This window comes from Macadamia integrifolia, unplaced genomic scaffold (genome assembly GCF_013358625.1).
Source record: "Macadamia integrifolia cultivar HAES 741 unplaced genomic scaffold, SCU_Mint_v3 scaffold188, whole genome shotgun sequence".
Classification (NCBI taxonomy): domain Eukaryota; kingdom Viridiplantae; phylum Streptophyta; class Magnoliopsida; order Proteales; family Proteaceae; genus Macadamia; species Macadamia integrifolia.
This window is the reverse complement of record NW_024868400.1, coordinates 294,148-317,969: the sequence shown is the minus strand read 5'-3', so window position 1 is coordinate 317,969 and position 23,822 is coordinate 294,148. Positions and strand designations below refer to the sequence as shown.

At 37.3% G+C, this 23,822-nt stretch overlaps 1 protein-coding gene across 1 annotated transcript in view; it reads left to right on the top strand.

Moving 5' to 3' along the window:
• Positions 1–23,622, top strand: part of LOC122065104 (protein unc-13 homolog) — a 100,247-nt gene extending 76,625 nt beyond the window's left edge. The window contains exons 19-27 of the mRNA XM_042628908.1: positions 1,725–1,842; positions 3,197–3,375; positions 4,338–4,422; positions 7,319–7,423; positions 7,499–7,605; positions 10,531–10,608; positions 10,694–10,789; positions 15,781–15,876; positions 23,203–23,622. Of these exons, the coding sequence (XP_042484842.1) occupies positions 1,725–1,842; positions 3,197–3,375; positions 4,338–4,422; positions 7,319–7,423; positions 7,499–7,605; positions 10,531–10,608; positions 10,694–10,789; positions 15,781–15,876; positions 23,203–23,376 (1,038 nt within the window). The 3' untranslated portion in view covers positions 23,377–23,622. The remainder of the gene's footprint in view (positions 1–1,724; positions 1,843–3,196; positions 3,376–4,337; positions 4,423–7,318; positions 7,424–7,498; positions 7,606–10,530; positions 10,609–10,693; positions 10,790–15,780; positions 15,877–23,202) is intronic.
• The last annotated feature ends 200 nt before the right edge of the window (positions 23,623–23,822 follow it).

Sequence of the window (23,822 nt, the reverse complement as noted above, 5' to 3'; positions counted from 1 at the left end):
ATTTTGCCGATATTTCGGTGAAATTTTGGAATTTTCGGTTTTTTTTTTTTTGCCGAAACGAAACAAGGCCCGAAATAACATTTGTACAAAATTTTGGTCGAAATTTCGGTCTCGTTTCGGTATCTCGGTCACCTCGGTACATTCTATGTGTTATATATATCATATCTTGGTCGAAATTTCGACTCTGTCTCGCCTATCTCGGTGGTTTCGGTTCCATTTGCATATTTTGAAGGAAAAACACTCCAAGTCTCCAACAAACCTCTAATTAGCCACATCATCACACATTTTAACTTCCATTGGATTCCTACAAGATCTATACATTTAAAGCTTAGGAAAGGTTAAGTTCTTTCTCCAAAACTTGGTAAAATTTTCAGAACAGTTCGACGGTTGCTGCCAAACAAAGGTGCAACTCTAAAACAATGTCATGTCCTAACATTTTTGCATTTTTATGTTCTAAGCATGTTTATTAACCTTAAAATAAGTTACTCACCAAGTTTCTGGTCAAATTATGGCCGTTCGACCACCAAAATAGTCAACCAAAACAAACAAAAAAAATACACCATTTCGGCGAAAATTTCGCCGAAACGAAACGAAACGAAACTGCTGTTTTTGAACCCACCGAAACGAAACGAAACGAGATTTCGAACCTTGCAACCAAGGGGTTTTATTTGTATATATGGTGGATGGAGAAGAGTGAGAGGCCTTGGGGTTGTGCTGTTGCGTCCTGTTGCTTCTTTATGGAGTTATTTTTGGTTGAGGGTCATCCTCTCTTATTTTGGTGTCATTTTCATGGGGCTGTCCTTGCATGTTGGTTGTTTTTTAGTTTGTACTTGTCTCAGCACACTTTTGGGGGTTTTGTGTGCCTTTGCTTGTTGTGTAGGGATGCAGCTATTTCTTATATTGTTTTACCGGAAGGTATTGCCTTTCAGAATCTTGTTACACACATTACATTCTGTTTGGATTTTCTGATTCTCTTCTTAATTTTTTTTAATCGAGCATATATTTTTTCTGCTAATAAAATTCAGAAGGGGAAAGGAGCATGTGGCCCCTGCGCTAACACAAGGACCAATGAGTAGAGGCACACATGGGCATCAATAGGGGTGGGGTTTTTTGGATTTCACAGTGCTGGGGGTGTCATTTCACTGCCCTCTGTGTCTGCGCACAGGGGTCACGCGACCAGGGAGCATTCATTTTCCCAATTTAAAATTAGTTGCCACAGCGTCTAGGTGACCCAAGGAATTGGAGGGGGGTGCAGACACAAGACGACACCAACTAGGCGTCCAAAGGTGCCCGCCTAGGCTACGCCTTGACAACTATCCATGTAAAATACCTGTTTTGTGTAATAAGGTCCCTTCCTTTTGAAACCCTTCTGTCTCAGACAGCTTATGTCCATAATCAATCCATATTCACGTCCGACAGCAATGCTTCTGCTTTCGTTAGTATGATTTTTACAGCATGAGCCACATTGAACACTGACATTTAATTTGCTCGACCTTCTTGCCTAGGTAGACACCAAGGGTGAAATTTGGCTTAACAATTTCCCTTTTGTGTCAGATTGGTTTGTACCAGTTGTGATCATGTTTTGGTTCTTCCTTCTTTTCTTTTTTTTCTCCTCTTTCCTTTTTGGTCAGGATCCATGATTACGTCTTAATTTATGCTTTCACCAATATAAGCATACATACAATTAGAGGAATGTACTAATGCCTTCTACACTTTCCTTGCAGACAGTTGATCAATTTTTTGCTCTTAAAGTTCCAATGAGGTATGGGGAACTGAGCTGCCTGTTTCGTGGAATCGACAATGCATTTCAAGTTTACGTAAATCATGTCACCGATAAGTTGGGTGAGTCTGACTAAAATAAATGGCTTAATTTTTTTACATGCTATAGAAGTATATAATTAGCTTTCTTTTAAGCTGTGCATAATTTTCTAATCATGAATTCTTGCATTCATGCCTGCACAAAAGCATCATAACCATGAATCTATAAACAAATTTGTGTTGTGATTCATGAAGTGATCGAAGTCATATTGTTTTACATTATGTGCTTCAAGGTTGCTTTTTAAGTGATCAGTTTACATTCTGCAGTATTTTGGCCATTTTGATGGTTCCTTTTTTATTTTATTTTTTGGGGCGGGGGGGGGGGGGGGGGGAGTAGCCCAAAGGAAACAAGCCAAGCCTGAACAGCAAGGCAGTCGGGAAGAGAAAAAAAGGTGGGGGGGGGTCTAATCTAAGCACCAAGGCCGCAAGCCAAGAGGAACAAAAGAACTAGATTGGGGGTTCATTTTGATTGCCTGTTCTTGCTTCTATTAACCTTAGAAAGTTCTGGCAATGTCCCACTTTGCTTCTCTAATGGGAAAAGGCTAAACATCCAGGATTTGTTATTTTCTATGCCTTGTTTCTCTTTCTTCCTTATTGTTTCTCAGTTCTTTCATATTTGTGTTCCTTGCATCTTAATATTCCCTTTTTCTTGTTTATTTACTTCTCTCATCTTGCAGCCTTTTTCTCTTTATTCTTCTCTTTTTTTAAAATCTCCTTAATTGTTTTCTCTTTTTAATAGTAAGTATTGTAGTGGACTACGTATTGTATCAGTACCTTAAAGATACGACACTTATCAGTAATTATCATCTCATACGATACGATGTTAAAATATTTGCCCATAATATTGTAGTCTATTTGAGGGGTTGTGGTAGATCTCTTTGAATCAAGTAACATGTAAAAGCCTACATATTGCTAATCGATAGGGATGCCCCTCCTAAGTTCCAATATTTGAAATTTCAAGCAAAATCTGTTGATATTGGCAAAATATTTCTTTCTCTGGGGGTCAAAATCTGCCAAAAGTGGTGAAATTGCTGAAATAATGAGCAAAGCCTGTTGAAATAGTCAAAATATTTCTGTTTCCTCAGCATTCGAAATCGCCTCACCAGTTGAACTTTCAATTGTTGCTCCTAACTGCTACGGCATCCATGCATTTAGTAAGGAGTAGAATTCCTTATATGTTTGCAAAGTGAGTAGTTGTTTCTTGTGATGATTTTTCCTCATATGCTTTCTTATCAGTTTAACCCCAAGAATTTGTCCTTCTTGTTCATTCATATGCATGCATATTGCCATATATAAATTCCTGAAGGCATAGGTCTCTATTGTATTTCTCTATGAATTTCTCCAAGTTGTTCTATAAAATGTAATTTGGGCCTTGCAGTTAGCAAAGAAGATCTGATTCCACCTGTTCCTGTTCTCACGCGATACAAGAGAGAAAGTGGAATTAAAGCTTTTGTAAAGAAGGATGTAATTGATCCTAGGTTGCCTGACGTGAGGAGGTCTAGTCAAATTAATGTGTTATCAACTCCGAAACTTTGTGTTCTATTGAATACTCTATATGTGAGTTGACTCTACTTTTGTTATTTTTTCTACAACTGGGTTATATCTCCATATAGGAAATAGAAATCTATCATTTTTCTTTTCTTTCTTTTAATACAACTATTTTCTTGGCCTTAAAAAGAGTGGAATGGAGAAAAGTGATTGGTATAGCGGACTCTAATTAGTTGGGTTTAGGCTTAGCTAATTTCTCTTTTTTTTCTTGGAGGGGTGTTAATGGGGGTAAACCCATTAACATAGTTGTTTTGGGTTGTAGCTTACTTTTGCATCTGGTCAAGGTTTTATTATTTCTTAAGCATACTAAATGTACATCTTTATTTATTTATTTAGTTTTTACTCCTGTATTATTTTATTCTTTTTCTAGTTACTTTGTTGTTGCACATAATCACGATTCATGGCCTTCTGCATTAAAACCATCATTCATTCTTCAAATTTGAAATCCTCTATAAATTCAGTTATCTTATCCCCAAAAAATGAACGAAAAACAAAAATCCTCTTGGAGTTTATGTGCAATCTTCTCTTTATTAACTCCTTTTATGTTAATAGCTTTTTTTCATAGATATACTTTGTGATTTATAATATGATATTCATTAACTATTCCCTGATATGGACATTATTCTGTTTCTTTCTTTCATTGAAGAAATTATCTACTGAATTACCACATAAAGAGAAGGGGGGGGCTGAGGGGAATAACTAGATGGCCTTCTGTTGGAAGGATCTATGCCAGTTTGAATCTTATTGATCTTTACATTTGTAAGCATCCTGTTAGAAATGTGCTTAATATATAGCTTATGGGTTTAGACTTGTACCTTTGGCAATATCTTCTGCTTTGGGAGAACATGAGATATTGTTCTGTAATAAATACGTCTGTTTTTTACATTCTTAGATCTATAGATGTTTGACTGGTGCTGATTATTCTTTTAGTATTCAATGATTCTAATCTAGAACTTTGTGCTGTTTAACAGTATGCAATCAGTCAACTTAATAGACTGGAAGATAGCATTTGGGAGAGGTGGACAAAGAAAAGGCCTCGTGACAATTTTAGCACCAGTATATTCCTGAAACTGAAAAGGGTTTTACTTTTCATTCTTTTTATTATCTGTTATAGTAATACTTCGCTTATATCCATGGACACTAGTCTTGTCCAGTCAAGGCTTGTGGCCCTACCTTACGTAGCAATTACATTGCTCTCTTTTTGAAATTATTTTATTAGCCGAGTTCATTGGTATCACTATTAGACGCGAAATATGAATTGTAGTGTTACTAAACCTTTCCAACAAAGGACTTTAATGTCGAACTAGAATCACAAGTGATCCTAATCCCAATCAGGATCTGAAATTCTGGCCGAATAGAGAAGATGTCCTCCAATAGGCTTGGTTCTAGTTCTCAAACACTCTCTCACAACAAACAAATAAAAGGAAAATGAGAAAAGAAAGAGAATTCTATGGAGGGTTGACAAGGGGGAAGAAGGACTAGTGAATGGGCATCTCACCTAGGGCATCTCACCCAACTGCATCCCACAGCACAATAGCATAAGCTATCTTTTTTTTAATTCATAAATTCATGTTCAATGTTGTAGCCCCTTAAGAACTTATATAGAAGACTCAAAATTGACTCCAACATTAAAAAAGAATGGCCTAATCCAATCATTAATTAATTCGGAAACCTAAACTGACTAGGAAATTGAAATAACAAAGGAAATAGACTCAAAACAAGACTCTAACTAAACTAATGAATTAAATCCCGTTTTCCTATTTTCTACTCATATTTTAGGCTCATTAAAGTGGTCCATTACTAAGAAAACCCATAGGATCAAAGGCCCAACACATACATAACTCAACCCAAGGCTTATTTGCAATAAAATAAGCTCATTAAGTGACTTACTTGCATCAATTCGCCCTTTTTTAGAAAAAAATCGTCCTCGAATTTTTATGAGTGTGACAGTGATTATAGCATGGTGCATGTCCCTCTTCAAGCTTTAGAAAAATTCAAGTAGCTTTTTTATTATAAGGATGTAGTCTAGAATGTGAGGAGTTCGATCTTCAAGATACTTTAATGGGATGACGAACTACACATGCTCAACTTCAACAACCTCAGATGTATCCATGGGATCATCCACATGAATGCCTTCAACCATTGTGGTCTTGACCTCCACAATTTCAATCTCAAGCTCCATAGGATCTTCCTCTTGGTTGTTCACTATCATCACAGTTATTGTAGTGTCAAGTTCCTCAGTCTCAACCTCATTGTCCATTGTGGCAACCTTGTTGCTTTCGAATTCTTTCACATGAGTCTCGTTGATGGGAACATCAATGACTAGCTCTTCCTTGATAATAGGAATTGCAGGAATTTCTTCAACACTAACCTTAACTTTTGACTCTAGTTCATTGGTTGGAGGTGTCTTCTCTTGTTGCTCCTTTACAATTTGTTGTAACATAATGGCCATGTGGTCAAACAATTCTTTCATGCTCTTGTCACCTATGGGTGGCTTTTGGGGTGTAATTGGAGGGAACTTTGGTGGAAGGAAGTACATACTTCGTTCACGTTTAGATAAGTACATGCCTGCCAACTTATACTCTATCTCGTCCCAAGTTCTAGGCTAACGCCCTTGAGCTTAAAGTTGTCTTTCACGGACTTTCCATTGTATTTGAACACAATCACTCATTTGAGAGCAAACATATTGAAGTCGTTGTGCCTCTATCAGGTTGTAGGAATCTAAGTAGTCGTACAATTCTTTTACCCATTCAAAGAAGATGTATGAAGAAAGTTTCTCACGAAATTCACGTGGCTCTGTCCTTGGTTTGGATAGGCTCTGATACCAAATAATTTAGAACTAGAATCATGAGTGATTCCAATCCCATGCAGGATCTGAAATTCTGGCTGAATTGTTAAGATGTCCTCCAATAGGCTTGGTTCTAGCTCTCAAACACTCTCTCACAGCAAACAAATAAAAGAAAAATTAGAAAAGAAAGAATTGTATGGAGGGTTGAGAAGGGGGAAGAAGAACTAGTGAATGGGAATCTCACCCAACTTCATCCCAGAGCACAACAGCATAAGCCATCTTTTTTTGAATTTATAAATTCGTGTTCAATGTTGTAGCCCCTTACAGACTTAAATAGAAGACTCAGAACTGACTCCAACACTAAAAAGGAAAGGCCTAACCCAATCCTTGACTAATTGGGAAACCTAAACTGACTAGGAAATTGAAATAACATAGGAAATAGACTCGAAATAGGACTCTAACTAAACTAATGAATTAAATCCCGTATTCCTACTTTCTGCCCATATTTTAGCCCATTAAAGTGGCCCATTACAAAGAAAACCCATGGGATCAAAGGTTTAACTCATACATAACTCAACCCAAGGCTTATTTGCAATAAAATAAGCCCATTAAGTGACTTAGCTGCATCAGACTTTGTCAAAATTTACAACATTGTGTGCATTAACCCTATTCACAAAAGTTAGTCACCTACCTGATGCTTGGGTTAGGGTTGGTAAGAAACTGTATTTGGAACTGATAAATTTATCTTTTTCTTCTCTTTTTCCATGAAATGTATCCTGCATAATGTATCAAGGGAACCGAAAAACCTTAGTCATGTTGATGTAAGACAAGTGCCGCATTCAATAACCTAACGCGATAAGATGATGGTCATGATGATGACAACGACATTAATATAACTGTCGAATATTCATCAAATACTAGTTCCATTTTGGGTTTTATTTGACCAATTTTATCCAAATACCTTTACTTTTACTTTTGAAAATTGTTAGGTTTGAATGTTGAAATTTGAGTCTTATCTGAGTTACTTTACTTCTACATGATTATTATTCCTACAATTCATCTTTTTCTGTATTTTCAACTTAAAAGGTTAGCAACTTGCCACGTCATCCATTAAAAAGAATAACCATCTTTAACTGTGTGATCTGCTTGGCATTTTATTTATAGAGGGGTCTGTAGATGATAAAATGCGAAGTTCTGTCCAGAAGGATGCATTTGATGGGAGTAGGAAAGATATTAATGCTGCTATTGACAGAATTTGTGAGTTTACAGGTAAATATTGTTGTGCCTTTTCTAACAAACAGAATTTTATCATTATGCACCAATCTGCTTTGGTAATCTTTGCAGGAACTAAAGTTATCTTTTGGGATTTTCGGGAGCAATTTATTGACAACCTATACAAACCTAGTGTTTCCCAGTCTAGGTTGGAATCACTGATTGAACCACTTGATGTGGTAAGTTTTCATCTCAGTAAGACTATTACTTTGCATGCTGGCTGCTGCTTTAATATATACTGAAATGCAGAACTACACATGGTATGCATGCAAATACAGGGGAACCAGTTCCTACTACTGTTCAATGATTCCCAGTTTGGGTATTCTTTAGGTTGAGAAATTCTTTCATGAACATGTTTGGAACTATTGCCATGCTTCAGTGGCCATCCAACAAAATGCTACAAACGTATTCTCTATGATCACCTACTCAGGTCCACTTTTGCCCTAGATCTATCACGTCCAATCAAATGGTTGGCTGGTTGCCCGTTAACGTTTCTATCACGACCCAAACCCAGATGTCAAGTGAGGGTACTGCCCTCACAGGCGCTGATCAAATGATTGATAACACTAAAAAAATCATGCATAATAAAACTCATCAAATTCAAGTCTCAACAAAATTAACCAACTGTTGTTATAAATCTCAAATAACTACTACTGGTGGCAATCTAAGATATGTCCCAGTTAAACTTCAAAACCAATTATCAGAGTTTACATTTCAAATTTATTCATACTACATCCATCTAAGAAATAGAAATAACAACTAATAAAGAAAACCTTGAGTCACCCTCGAACTCGACTCTAAGCATACCTACATCTCAATCATATGTGTTGTTAAAATAATGGGTTGAGCTCAGCAACCCAGTAAGAAAGAAAATAGTAAGAGCACAACTCAACAACCCAGTAATAAAGAAAATAGTAAGAGCACAACACAAAACACAATCAAACAAAAACAACGGTTTAAAATACACTTTTTGTTTTCCTTAAATAGCACCTTCAATAAAAACATTGTCATTTAAAAATCACCTCCTTTCTAATTTTTTTTAGCCAGCACTGAGGGAAACAACCTGCCATTGCCCATACATCGTGAGAGATGTCAGCCAATCACCTATAGCTATAAGCCGCCTTTTCATCTCCTCGTACACAGTGACACTCACTTGTGTACAACGGGTATCCAGATCTCCAATTCCCCTGGCTCCACAGATCACTTCTTCTCGGGTGGCAATTACAATCTATTTATCGTTAACACCTTTTCTTTTCACCTTAACAAAATCACCTTTATTCAAGAGCACCTTTACACAAAATCACTTTCTATAAAAACTCACAAATGTGAAAACATGGGTAAAATCTCCAATTAAGAATCAACATCAATACACATCATACAATAATATTCATCTCCATCAATATCAATCACCTCCATAAACTCATGTCACATAAACACAATTCAAATAAGCATAGGTCAGCACATCTTAACAATACAAGCAAACATCACATCATATAATCAAACTACACACATGTGGTGTAATCCCACTATAATCCACTTAGTTCAGCCTACATGTCTCCTATTTCCACTCTCTGAGCTGTGAATGCTCAAGTCAATCACCACCTGCAAATAGTTACATCTCCCCCATTAAGTCCGTAATTCAAAACTAAGTTAATACCCCATTTTCCATAAAAGTCAACCATCTCAAACAGAGGTCAAACTCTATGAATAAATCCTCCAAAAACGGATTATCACACTTTAAAATATGAGAATGATTGGTTGAGTGATGAAAGAGTACTTAGAAAAATTCTAGCTTAGGATGAAATTTTCAGATTTCAGTAAATCTGAAATTACAGTCAATCCGATGGTCAGATGCTACTTAAATTCATATTGTAACCTCCCCTAGGGAAGCTTTACTAACTCTCAAAATATCATCACAATCTGATGGTTAGATTAAAACTAACTAAAGAAATATAGATTCGGATCTAAAATTTGTACAGATTTCATTAATAGGCAAGGGTAGAATTGGAAATAATAAAATATCTCACAAATACTATCAGTTTTCTCAGATTTGAATCAAGTTCCAGTTTAAGGATGATGAACATGTGTTCAAAATTTCAGATCGATTGGATGGCTGAAATTGCTTGATCTAGAAAAACACTATATCCAACCTTCTAGAAATGGAATCTTTTTTTTTTTTTTTGGGTAAATAAAAAAAATGGAATCTTAAGTGAAGAACTTAAAGAACTATACTTGTTGATGACAGAAATCAGAAATTGAATAGAGCGAAGTACTAGCAATAGTAATGAGAGAACATAGTAGCTTATAGAGAAGATTAATCAATCGGATCAAATATCGATTTTGTCACCTTGACCAAACACAAGGAAGTCTTCACACATGAAGAGGGTCAGCAACAACAATAATCTTCACTAATAAAATTCGTATACAATGCTTTACCCCCTTACAAACTTATATAGAAGACTCAAAAATAGACTTAGCGACTAAAAAAGAACGGCCTTACACAATCCTTAAGCAATAGGACACCTAAATTGACTAGGAAACTGCAATAACAAAATGAAATAAACTCAAAACAGGATTGGACTTATAGATTCCTAATCTAGTCCAACTAAAACACTTAATAACATGTAAAATAAAGAAATAAAGATTTTTACTTGACTAATTTCGTATTCATAGCCGATACCCATATTATAGGCCCAAAAAATAAAAATAAAAATAAAAAACCTTGAAACTAACTGCCCACCACATATATAACCCATCCCAAAGCTTATTTTTACTAAAATAAGCTCAAATAGTTAATAAATCTTATTTTTACTAAAAGAAGCTCAAATAGTTAATAAATCAGCTTCATCGCCATTTTTTAAGACTTATAAGATTATCTTTCACCAACTTAAGTCACAACCACTAGGCTAACACATAAGTTATTAATTTATGTGGCAAAACAAATATTTAAAGAGGCTAAGTTAAAAATATCGTAAGGTTCCAACCTTTGGGGCATTACAGTTTCTCTCACAAGTCACAACTAAGTCATGCATTTAAAAAGATGTTTAATTTTCTAGTGCATTTGTTAGGTGTTGTGACACAACTCTTATCATTTTATGCCGCAGGTATTAAATCAACTCTGTGATGTTATTGTAGAGCCACTTAGAGATCGCATTGTGACAGCACTCCTTCAAGCTTCCCTGGTTTGTGCTTTACTCTTATTGCTTTCAGCGAGTTTCACTTTGTTTTGAGAATATATGATTATAAGTATATGGTATCCCTTGTCAGGATGGCTTACTCCGGGTGATTCTAGATGGAGGTCCATCCCGTGTGTTTTTCCCCAGTGATGCTAAGTTTATGGAAGAAGATCTAGATATCCTTAAGGTATCTGAACCTTGCTGTTCTTGAATTTTCAATCTGTATTAGTTTGTACTGTTGATGGGCTACTGAGAATGCTTTTAAATGAATGTACTTATTTCATATAGCATGCCTAAAATTTTATATATTGATTACATCATCACTAATTTATGTTTTCAAAGTTAGTATATTGGATAATTTATGTGAGGCTATATGATCTTTTAGAGGAAAATAGTCATGATACATGAAGAAGTTGGATGAAGAGTACCCAGACATGAGCCATAGGAAGCAATTCAAAGGTTTGGTAAGTATCTGTTGGTGAACCGAGAAAGACTACATGATGGAGTTGCATTTGACGTTAATCCCATATGGAGGCCTATACACAAGCTTGAAAGGTCCATGAGGTGCTGATGGCCTTCCAATGAAATTGACCTTTTGGTAGATATTATCCACTGGGCCTTTTCTTTTCTTTTATCTATTTATTTATTTATTTTGGGTTTCATTGTAATAGGCCTAATTATAAGCCCGTAACAGTGGGATAAAGTTAGTACACGGGATCAGTAATTAAATCTTTTGAGTTAGATAAGAATACTTATAGGTAGAGTTTATTTTTTAGGTTATTACTTTATTGTGTGTGTGTGTGATATTCGGTGTCCTTTTATGAGCCAATATAAATTTTAGAGGGTCTTTATGTATGTAATATACCCCCATCAATTAGAGAAGATTTGAGTTAAGAATGAGCTTTTTTAGAGTTTGGAGATGTTGAGCAGTGCATATGGGATTAGTATCCCATACCTGATTTCTTCTTTTCTCCTGTTCTCCTGTTCTCTCTTCTCTCTCCCTCTCCCATTCCATCGATTTGATTTTTCTCCCTTAACGATGCAAATCTCAGATCTAATCACAAATTTGATCATTGGGTTGCTTGCATTTGAGATCCATTACTAACGTAGCTCAAGAGCTTTTCTTGGATGGACAAGGATCTTGTTGGACAATCTTAGTTAATCAAAAGGAGAAGGCTGAATTTTGTATTTTAGGTAGTGAAAATTAAAGCAAAACATCTCAATGGTTCAACACTTCTTCCAGAATACAATGACCTTAATACCCCAAAGAATGAAGATATCAATTTTCTACTCCACTTATCAGCAAGGGGGAGTACTCTTCCTGGTGCCACACTTTGGAGCTCCAATCAATGTCACAGGTGGAGGGAGCCCTAGCTCAAAGCTAGAAGCTCATTATTTTTGTTTTTTTTTTCTTTGGTTGGTCTGTGGTTCTTTGGTATGGAGGCCAAAGAGAGGTATGTGGTTCCAAAGTCCAGTGGCGTAGATGAGTCAGAATCTTTTCGGCAGCACCACGAGTATCCAGTTCTGCATATTGGACTCTTTCCCATACAAGAACAATCAGATGTTTGCTACAGCACTCTGGCACACTTAGAGACTTTTGATATCAGTGCCTGTATGCCAATTCCTTCCTCATAAGGATTTGTTACATCATTCTATTCCGTTGATGGTCAACTATTGCACTCATCCACTTGCAACCAGGGTTGCACTTAAGTGGATAGTTCACTCTTTGAGAAACTGGACTCTTGTGGACTGTATGAAGGAGATGTGACATGTTTCCTATTTCCCACCTCCGGTTTGTTGTGCCTCTTCTCATAATGAGGGTCATCTGCATCATAGTTCACAATAAGATTATCTCTAAAAGGGCAAGGCAGCCTGACGTTCCATCTATCAACTAGAACTTCCTCTTTCTACCTTCTATGTAGTACATACTTTGTGTTTGTGTTTCTCTATTGCGGTACTCCTCATCGCACTTCTGTCAATTGAATTGTTGTTTTACACAGCATTCCCTGTAGTCTCTAGTGGATATGTCCCACAAAAGAACCACATTTATGCATTTTTGGCCCGCCGTTTACCACTCTCGATCTCTCACTTTATTCCGCTACTCATTTTATCTCCATCCTCACAACTATCCATGGGTTCCCACCTCAGGTTTGTTGTGCCTCTTCTCATAGTGAGGGTCATCAGCATCTCAATTCACAACACGATCATTTCTAGAAGTGTGACACAGCCTCACATTCCATCTATGAACCAAAACACCCTCTTTCTACCTTCTGCCATGGTTCGAAATCTTGACCACTTCAATGGTATCAAGCCGACCCGAGACGAAACTGTGTAGTACATTATAAAAGTCCCTGGTTTCAACTTGTTTCAGTTGAAGAATATAAATTTTTTTATTCTAGTCGCATATTTTACCCAACCAAAGGAGATTTGTTCTTGGAGCAAAAAGGTGAACCCCAATTTTCACCAAAATTCTTCTTCTTCTTCTTCTTTTTTTCTTTCTTTTTTTTTTTTTTTTTTTTTTTTTTTTTTTTTTTTTTTTTTTTTTGTACAATGCAGTTGTATACAGAGTAGAATATTTTCAAGTTTTTTATATGTTAAATAGAATGGCCCGATCTACACATTCATGGTGTCGAAAACTTTTTAAATTTTCTGTTTAAAAAAATACATTTTCCTACAACATATATTTGAAAAAAAAAATATACGGTTCATATTTAATGTTTGGTGTCCAATCTAACATATTTTGGACACCTTGTCCGATCTACAACGTGACAATGTTGATTTTTTTTTTTTTTTTTTGGAAAATTAGTTACATTTTTTCTGAAATGTTTTGAAAATTATATGAAAATTATTCTGTTATGTTTTAAAATTCAAGAGAATTATTGAAGGTATTAGAAGTCCATTTACAATCGAAATTGATTAGTAATGTGATGCTTTTTAATTAAATGTTTTTTATTAATTAAATAATTATTACTATGATGATTTAAAAATATTTTTTAAATAGGAAAAAAATCTCATACTTAGGGGGAGAATTTATAATAAGCTTTAGTTGTTGTTAGGAGCCATATTTGATGTGCGCATGTTAATAATCGTTCTTTTTTTTGTTGGAACAATGTTGGTAGTTGGTCCTAGTATTTGATAATGGCTGAGACCTGAGAGAGCTGGGGACATTGCATGGCTTCATGGGAGACCTCTTACAGCTGACAAAAAAAAATCAGAATGCAATTATGTCATAAGAAAATTTTTTTTGGGGGGGGGGGGGGGGGCGCGGGGAGGTGGACCGCTAGACTAAAGTGGCATCTAGTTGGTGGGAATAGAATTGTGTTAGGGACAGAATTTGTACAGTTTCACTCAAAGTACACTAGGAAACTTGGGTCAACACCACAAATAACATTTTAGGTGTTTTTTTTTTTTTTTTTTTCTTGAACTAATTCATGTAATAGGTTAGAAATATCAAAAAAATAGGATGTACACAAAAAATTATATTAAAAAAACACTGTTTGGGGTTTGAAACCATGGTTTGTGTGTGTGTTTCCTCTATTGCAATTTGTCAATTCAATTGTTGTTTAACACAGCATTCCCTGCAGTCTCGTGTGTGTCCCACCAAAGAACGACTTTTATTCATTGTTGGCCTGTGGTCTACCACTCTCGTTCTCTCACCTTATTCCGCTACTCATTGCATCTCCGTCCTCACAACTGTTCTATATAGCGTTCCCACCTTCTCCAGTGGATATCTCCCACCAAGGCACCACATGATTCTTTGTTGGCCCTTAGGCCGTCTGTGCACCTCCTTGATCCCTTTCATGGCGGTTGTTCTCATCGGCCAGAAAACCACCTTTTAGACTTTCTTATAAATCACTTCCCCAAGGTTGGATTTCTGTCTTCAATACACATGTAGTATTTGTTACTCTAGCACATATTCTATTAAGGGGGAAGGTTCTATTGAAAGGTATACCTAGATGAAACTACGGATGGAAATCTTGTTCTGCTACGAGGCAGGATGGATGGAAATAGAATTTGTGGGCAGGTGGGAGCCCAAGGGCACCTGTTCACATGTCACAGGTGGGACCCCAAGGGCACCTGCTCACATGTCAAGTTTTGTCCTGAACAGAGTTGGCCACATAGAACATAGCATTGAAAATCCAGGATTATGAAGGGGCATATAGACAAAAATGACAATATATTCCATTACATGGGAGGGCTAATGGTCACTTTTGAGCATGAAAATTTTGACATGTGGCCAACCCAAATCATTGCCTAGATTTCCAATTGTCGGAATGGCTACATCAGCCTTCCATCTGGCAAAAGTAATGCCTGTTCATCCCGACCATAAAACCTTTTCTTTCTATTAAACTTCTTATTGTTGTTGCTATTGAAGAACCTGTCTTCCACAGAAAACAAAATTAATACAATTTTCTAGTAACTAACAAAAAAGCCTATGAAGTTTGTTAGAGTTACTCTCATTATTGAATTTCTAGGAGTCTATAATTGTCTGAATTTATGAGTAATCCCCTATGGAATCGCCTGTTTCCTATTGTCTCATAGAAACTATTATAAGATATTACATCTGTTGCATACTTATTTTACATAGTATGGGAGCACCAACTTTTCATTTAAACCAGGTTTACCGAGGAGCCAAGCTTGCTTAGCTTGCCAGAGATTTGACATTATGTTGCACTATGATGGACATAAACACGTACTATTTGAACGTTTTTGTGTAGTCTTTGTAAAATTCTTTTCTGACCCATGCTTTCACGTATCTTACCAGTCTACTTTGGAAAGCAGGAAATCTGTTTACCTTTTTTTTATCAAAACTGAGTGCAGATGTTTATTTTTCTTGTTTGCTTGCTTTAGGCCTGCAAAGAAATTAATTTCAACCTTCCATTGGTCATAGTAAGCCCTGTTGATTATTCTATTATAATTCAGGGCCTGGACCACTGATAAATACTTTTGATTGGATGTTAGGTGAGACGAGCCTGAGCAAACTTCCTGTAGTTTGGCTTGCTTACAGTCCTAGTTGAAATCATATGAACTTGAGACTTGATTTTATTAACAACCCTGTCCCCATCCCTTCCAACCTTTTTCTTTGCCGGCAAATTGTTGACTTTTACAGTGACATCTTTCTGTGAAATTTTTGAGAATAACTAATATTCATTACCTTTTATGGTTATTATGTTTCAGGAATTCTTTATATCTGGTGGGGATGGGCTCCCTCGAGGTGCTGTTGAAAATTTAGTAGCACGTGCTCGGCATGTGATAAAGTTCCATGGTTGTGAGGTTTGCTTCTATACTCCCATCTTATTACTTAAGAATGGCAGTAGCTGCGAAAAGCTACCAGATATGCTTGTCTGTTACACGTTTTGGTAGTTCTTGTCCTTCGTTTAACTTTATTGGTTGTAAACACTCTTTAAGCTGTGTTTTTAGGCAGTCAATCTTGCCAGGCTCATCACAGCTTTTCCTATTTTGGGTGGTAGCATTGACATGGCAAGCAAGAAAAAGACTGATTGTTTCTGAGAAAGTATTAATACAATAAGTTATAGGAGGGGATGCTTGATCAAGATGATCTACTTGCTATATCACTTGATTCGGCTAAAGCGCAAAGACTGAACTGATGGATTGATCTTGAACTAAATATCATTCGTGTTCATTTGGAATACCAATAGATTATTTTCAAATATTTTCTGAAATATTTTTGGATGGTGTAATGATTATGGGGATCATGGAGAATCTTGTTATGGTCCAAGGGAGCCCTTATAACCCTCACCATCAGAAATTTGAGGTGCCATCATCTATGGTAAGCTGGGAACCCCATATTACTACATTTTGTGGATTTTCCATGCCTGAGTGATTGTCTCTTTGCCTATACTGTTGTGGATATATCAGTGGCCTAGTGTCCAAATAACAAATTACCAATTGATAGACCCATGTGCCTTGAACAGTCTGAACTGTTACTATAGTGCTACAGATATGATCAGAGCTTACATTAAACTGAGGGCCTTAGAGGTGGTTGGGTTATGAGAAAATCTTGCTTTGATTCTGTCATTATTAATGGGTCCCTGAAAGGTTATTTCCTTTCTAGAGGATGTATTTGACATGGGGATAGTTTTTTTCCACGGAAACAACACGCCTTGTTCACACTTCACAAGTTTACATTGATTTATGTTTGTTGTTTTGTTTTTTGGTGAATATGCTTATATTATATCCAATGCTTCATTTATTTTATGTTGGTTTTCTCTATTAGCTTATTACTGGCATAATTATATCATAGCATTTATATGGATTTTATGTTGCATAGAAGCATAATTATATAAAATCTTGGTTTCGACCCAGGCTTCAACTGAAACCTAGTATTTTTCTAGGCCAAACTCAAAACCTAGGTTTCAAGGCTCAGAAAATGGTTTTTTGACCTAAACATGAATTAGTTTAACCAAAAAAGCCACCAAATATGGTACTTATGGTTTGGACCCAAGTTTGCTAGCGTACATTGAATGTTGTTGTACACCAGGAAAATTATATACACTCAGACTACATATAATTTAGCTATTGGAATATAAATATGCAATTAAAACAATCAAAATATATATTACATTAGGGAAATATAAGCTTTAACACTCACCAGTCACCACTCAATTGCACGTGGAGTTTCTTGCGATCCATTTCACGAGTTGTGTATGATTGAATAAATCGTATCCGCCCCTCAGAATGCAACACATGTATCTTATGACATGCTTTGGGCCCAATTGTTCTGAAAGTCTATTATTGCCCACCTATAAGCCCCATCATCAGCATATTGGAGGCATCCAAACCCAGGGAATGGCTCACTGAGATTGAAATTGGGTGGAGCCGGCATAGGTAGTTGGGCCAAATACGAGGTGTGGTCAATTAAAGATGACGCAGGACCTGAACCACCCCCGTACTCAGTGCTAGGGAATGAACTAGAAGATCTACCATAACCACCCTTATAGCCACCATACCCTCCAAATTCCAAAACCGGTGCTTTTAAAGACTGTCCGCCACCATATCCACTATACCAGCAACTGAATTGACACTCTTGAAGCCTTTATCACTATGATATGTTTAATCGAGGCTCGGTCCTGTGAAGGATGGTGCACGCCAATGCCCAAATCCTCTACACTCACCCAAACTCGTGGCTTCCAGTGTGCTAGACAAGATCAATACATCCATACACATCCCAACTAGTATGTGCATCGTGATCGTGATCTTGCTTGTGATGATCGAACTGAATCTCCCTTATGAATCTGACGGCTTTGGCTAAGGATCTGCATCATCTAGTCGTGCTACTTGCATAACTGTGTAAGGTTGCAAATCTATCACCATCACCATCATCCATCATTATGGCCTTGAGTTAAGGGAAGAGTTGTGTGTGTTGTATGAGGAAAGCGACCAACCCACTTTGTCATCATCTCCACTAAGCTGAGACTCAAATGAATGTCATGTCTGTGAGTGAACTATGCCCTCCTATGCGATATACTCCTCAACTTCAGCAGGTCAGCACCCATACTTAAAGCAATCTAGGTGTTGGGGCGACCCCTAGCCTCATCTAACCAGGATCATCTTGATCCCTCACCCACTCATAAATGGTATCCTTCTCATCTTCTTCTAGCTGGAAGATTTCGCTCAGCTCGATTTGGGTTGTATCGTTGTCCATGCCAAGGTGTATGTGCTCCTCTCTCAATCTCATGTTGTAATGCACATAGACTAAACCCTTCTACCATTTAGCACCCAATCGATTCCGCCATTTGGAGTGTATTAGGGAGAATGTACCCTAGTTGCGCTCACACCCAGTGGTGGAACATGTTTGGGACTGGGAGAGCACTTTAACTACTATCATGGTCCAGTTGGGCGAGTCCATTCCATATAGCACCTACCATTCAACTGCATATGAGCAACAACAACAATCAAGAACTTGTTTCGTTTCGGTGTTTCAGTGGTTTCAAAACCAACAAAATACCAAAATCTTGCCGAGATCTTGGTAAGTTGATTTTTTTTTTTTTTTTTTTTTTTAATATTTCTAATGGCTGTTTCAGTGGTCAACAACCAAATTATGTTGGGAATCTTGTTTTAAGGTAAATAAACATATCTAGAACTTGACTTTGCCCAAAAATGACAAATAAGCAACTGTCAAATTGTTTTGTATATGTTATGTAATATTGCCTATTCTACACATTGTTTTACTAGTACAGGACAAAGTATGGTAGTAAAACAAGTAAATAATGCGCCAATGCCATGATCAAACATAATGTTGATTAATTAACTCACAAGTCATAACTTATGACATATTGACATAAATATGGAATAAGTAGAATCTGCATAGTAGAGTTCACATAGTATGTAACTCCCAGGTCCCAAGTATACCAAGTCCCAAATAGATGAATAATACAGTATTGATCAGAATGTCTGTCCCAAACGGATGAATAATACAGTATTGATCACCAACAAAGATGTATTTATCTTACTTTTTGAAGAAAAGAATAATTTTGGGAGAAAGTGGTTTACCTGTTCAACTTGTAGTTGTGTAGATCTTCAACAATGGGAGTCCATTCACTCGTATTTAGTGTGATCCTCGTCCTTAAGGTGAAGATGTGGCAAAAATTTGAGATTGGGGACCAATTTCAGCTTCTACAGAGCAATATAGGCTAAACTAGTCACAACCAACAAGATAAGGTTGAAATTTCGACCCCATCTTGCGAGTCACATGTTTTTATGAAGGGCAGTTGGTACCATTTCTCCGAAACGATACAATAGGTGCCAAAATTTCAACAAGATGTCGAAATTTCGACCGAGTTAATGTAAAAGTATAATTCGTATGTCACTTCATTTCAGTAGGAAAAAAAATGACCGAAAATTCCAAAAATTCTTGAACCATGATAGCGACTCAGCCCTACTCCAACTAAATGGGGTTGGCTACATGGATCCGATCAAAGACAACAAAAGAAGTAAATGTAAAAGGAAAGAAACACATCGCAAAAAATTAGAAAAATCTCACCTAAATAGAGTCAGCTACATGAATTCTTGCCCTCCAAATAGATCTATCCGAGGTCATACTTGGGACAAGACCTAAACTATGTAAGTCTTTCCTCACTACTTCTCCTACAGTTATCTTTGCATGGCCCTAGCTCTTATATTTCCTTCAATATGAATCAAATTACTCATCCTTACTAGTGCATCCCCAGGCCTCCGTTGAACATGACCATATCACCTCAAACAATTTTCTTGGAGCTTATCATGAATCAGGGAAGCTCCAAATAAACTCTAATATGGTCATTCCTTTCTCTTTCCTAGTTTTTCCGAACATCCATCTCAACATCCTCATCTCTGCTACACAGCTTATCTATATGAGTCTGTGAAATCTTCTTAATAGCCCACCATCGTGCCCCATACATCATAACCGGTCAAAAAACACTCCGAACACACCACTTCATTCATCCCACCTTAATACTTTGTGAAACATCATCCTCTATATCACCTTCTTGATCTATAGTTGACCCCAGATACCTAAAATGATCACTTTGAGGTACCTCTCTCTCCTCAATCTTCACCATTTCATTATTCATCGTAGTGTGACTAAAGTTACACATCGTATACTTTGTCTCTGCTCTACTTATCCTTAAACCTCTTGATTCTAAGGTTGATCTACATAGCTCCAACATAGCATCAATCCCAGCGTTTGTCTCATCCACCAAAACAATATCATCAGCAAAGAGCATACACCATGAAACCTCATATTGAATGTTCCTGGTTAAATCATACATCATAATTGCAAACAAATGAGGGTTTAAAGTTGATCCTTGATAGACCCCAGTTGTAATTGAGAATTCATTTCCTTGCTCCCCCACCCCACGGTTCTCAAATTAGTCATCACGTCCTCATAACTATTTTTAGTTATATTAGCATATTTACTCGATACCCTTCTCTTCTCTAGTAAATGCCAAATTAGCTCTCTAGGGACTCTGTCATATGATTTTTCTAGGTTAATAAAGACCTTATGGAGATCCTTCTTGCAAGCTATAAATCTTTCTCTGAGCCTCCTAACTAAGTAAATAGCTTCTATTGTGGATCTACCTAGCTTAAAACCAAATTGGTTCTCCAAGATAGTAGATTCTCTTCTTAGGTGGGCTTCAATTGTTTTATGCATTAAAGGGTATTGTTAGGTGATGATAAACGATGATACATAACTAAATATAGTGATTGGACCAACTAGCAGCAGTGCTATCCCGACCTGAAATGGCTGCTGCCTGGCTGAAACTCTCAGTGTCATCCCGAAGGCTTTCATCTGTATCCATTTCAATTTTTGGTACTAGTTTAGCATCAATACCGAACAAATACTAGTCTCACCTATTGATTGGCAATGACCTGAGCACTGGAATTTTGGCTCAATCTTCTGCACCACTACTTGAATTGCATGTATCAGATCTTGGCTCATCCCAAATTTGTGCTTGTATTGGTACGTGGGATTGAGTTAATATGCTGGAAAAAAAAAATTGCAAACTTGTGAATAAACAACTAAATAACAAGTTGAATTGAGGTGAATTAAGTAAAAACTCACCAGCCTTATGCAGTGCATGCAGTAGTTGCCTCTCCCACTGATCCTTGATTATGGTAGAGAAACTTTGTACTACCCTACCTGTATGGCTGTATACTACATCAGTATGCATCTTCATCATATCGATATCTGCTATAAGTGTGGTAAGTTGGGTTCTTCTATGAGTCCACCATTCTCAACGTGTTGACGAGCAGCTCTAAGTTCATAATGACCTTTAGGAAATTCCCAGAACTTGTCATTAGAAATGGTCGCCTGGGCTGCCCGACCTCCACTAGAAGTAGATTCTTTCCACTCAAACCAATCCTCTGTCGTAAACATGGACCTTATTCCAGCCTTCTTCATCTCAAAGCTCTTCAAAGCGACGTAGTTTGTGGCAAAATGTGTCAGTCTTGGCCTCATCAAGTCCCAACTACACTTGCTCCTCAACATCTTTTGGGAAAATCCATGATTGTAGACAAATGTCACTTGTCTTGCCTTCTCTACAACCTCTTTGACAAGCTTAAGATTCCCCATCTCCTTCAACATAAGATGGATGCAGTGGGCTGCACATGGAGTCTAAAAATGTTTGTACCTGGGATTGTTCATCAGTTTTTCCCCAACCTTCTTGAAGTCGCTCCCGTTGTCAGTGACAACCTGTCCACATTCTCCAACCCCACATTGTTTACCACCTCCTTCGACAACTTGTATATATTTCATCCTTATTCTCCTTGGATGCATCCACAAACTTCAAAAAGACAATCCTACCATCACAATAGACCTTAAAATTGATGGACTGTCTAGTGGCCAATGGGTCCAATCCAACCATCACACATCACAGTCACTCTGTAGTTCTCCCACATTGGCTTCAACCCCACAATATACTTCTGCAACTCTTTGTGGTATATCGTACATCTCATATGCTGTGGTCTCCTTCACTCTTGGGCCACTCCTACCTATCTCATCCTACATTTTCTGATACAATGGACCTGTAGTGGCATTAGCTAGAATGATGTGGTTGAAAGCCCACTTGGAGAAAGCAACTCCCACTAGCCCCTTCACATCATACCACAAATGTTTCAGCTTCTTCTGTTTCCATCCCTGTCTGGGAAAGACGGCAAGATCCTGCTCAAGGATCTCACCTGCTGGGTCACGGAGCCCTTACACCCATTGGGGCCATTTCCTCATAAGTTTCTTTGGAAATCATAAATACTTTTGAAATACAGGACGTTGGGGTTGGGAGATAGCCCAGAAAAAGATGCTAATTGGTGATCTGCACCCAAAGAGATGCTGCATACTACTGTCCCCCCTCCACCCCCAACCCTGGGGGAAGGTGTGTGGTCCTAATTCTTTATACTCTTCTAATTGGCTTGGCCTTTCCCAAATGATGTTGAGGAATTATGCTGGTTTTGGCCCTTGCTTCCATCCAGTAAGAGGGGAAATTCCTTTCAAGAGTTACAATCAGAATTAGTTTAATGTTTGCGAGTGGAAAGTAACAATTATTTTAAAGGCAGATTTTGCAATGTACAAGTGGTGACTTGTGATTCATTAAAAGGACAAAAGAGCCATGCCCAATTGCGTGTCTCTAGCCCAGACACAGGCTGGTGCGAAAAGACCGCATTGCCGCCCCCAACCAAATGCCTCTGTGTATCCTCCCATTGGCCTGCACACTGGTGCAGTGACCGCACAAGCAAACAGGGTTCCTCTAAACATGAGGTGTAAGCAACACCTCACAAAATATTTTATTATTTTTTCTCTCCCCTCTAAAAAATTAACATAAAATATCTATGTGAGGAGGGTTTGCATCCGCCTCACTTTCAGAGAACCCTTTCCCTAAAAAAATAAATGCCAATGTAGCACATTGGGATGTGGTAAGTGATTTGTTCCATGGCATTCTGGAATCTAGTCAAGTTGGGGAGGGCACAACTTTCTTTTCTACTTTATTTCTAGATATGCCTAGAGAAAGTTTCAGAGTTGTGCTGAAAGTTACCGTATTGATATTTTCTTTTTCATATGGATCCAGAGTGGTGGGGTTCTGATGCAGAATTATTTATTTTGTGCAGACTCGGGTACTGATTGATGACTTGAAATCTGCAAGTGGTTTAGATGTGCAAGGTAATGGGAGTAAATTGGGTGCTGACACCCAAACTCTCTTGAGGATTTTGTGCCACAGGAGTGATTCAGAGGCCTCCCAATTCCTGAAGAAACAGTATAAAATACCAAAGTCTGCTGCTTAATGTGGTACCTGTTGGAGATCCATTTGGAGAAGGAAAATTTGGCATGTGTGGCAAGATAGATAGCTTTAATGTGAATATGATATTTGTTGTCTTGAAGAATAAAACTAGCCATTTTAATTATTTCAATTTGTGTTTCACTAGTCTATTTCTGTATTCTTTGTAGTTGTCATTTTGTAATGATGCAAAGATGTGGAAAAACATCGGATTCTATTTTAAATTGTATAAAGCATATTTTTCTCCCTTAAATTAGTCATTGATGTATGTTTCCAGAAAAAAAAAAAATTCCCTCTTTTCATCTTTCTCTCAACTTCCCCTCTTCCTTTCTTTTGTAGGGTTAGGTTTCCATAATCAGATTTACTTCTTTTATGCTTTTCGTGGATTTGGTGATTTTTTTGTCTGAGTTTGGTTTCTAATGTGCAGGGTATTAAGGGGTTTTGATACATTTT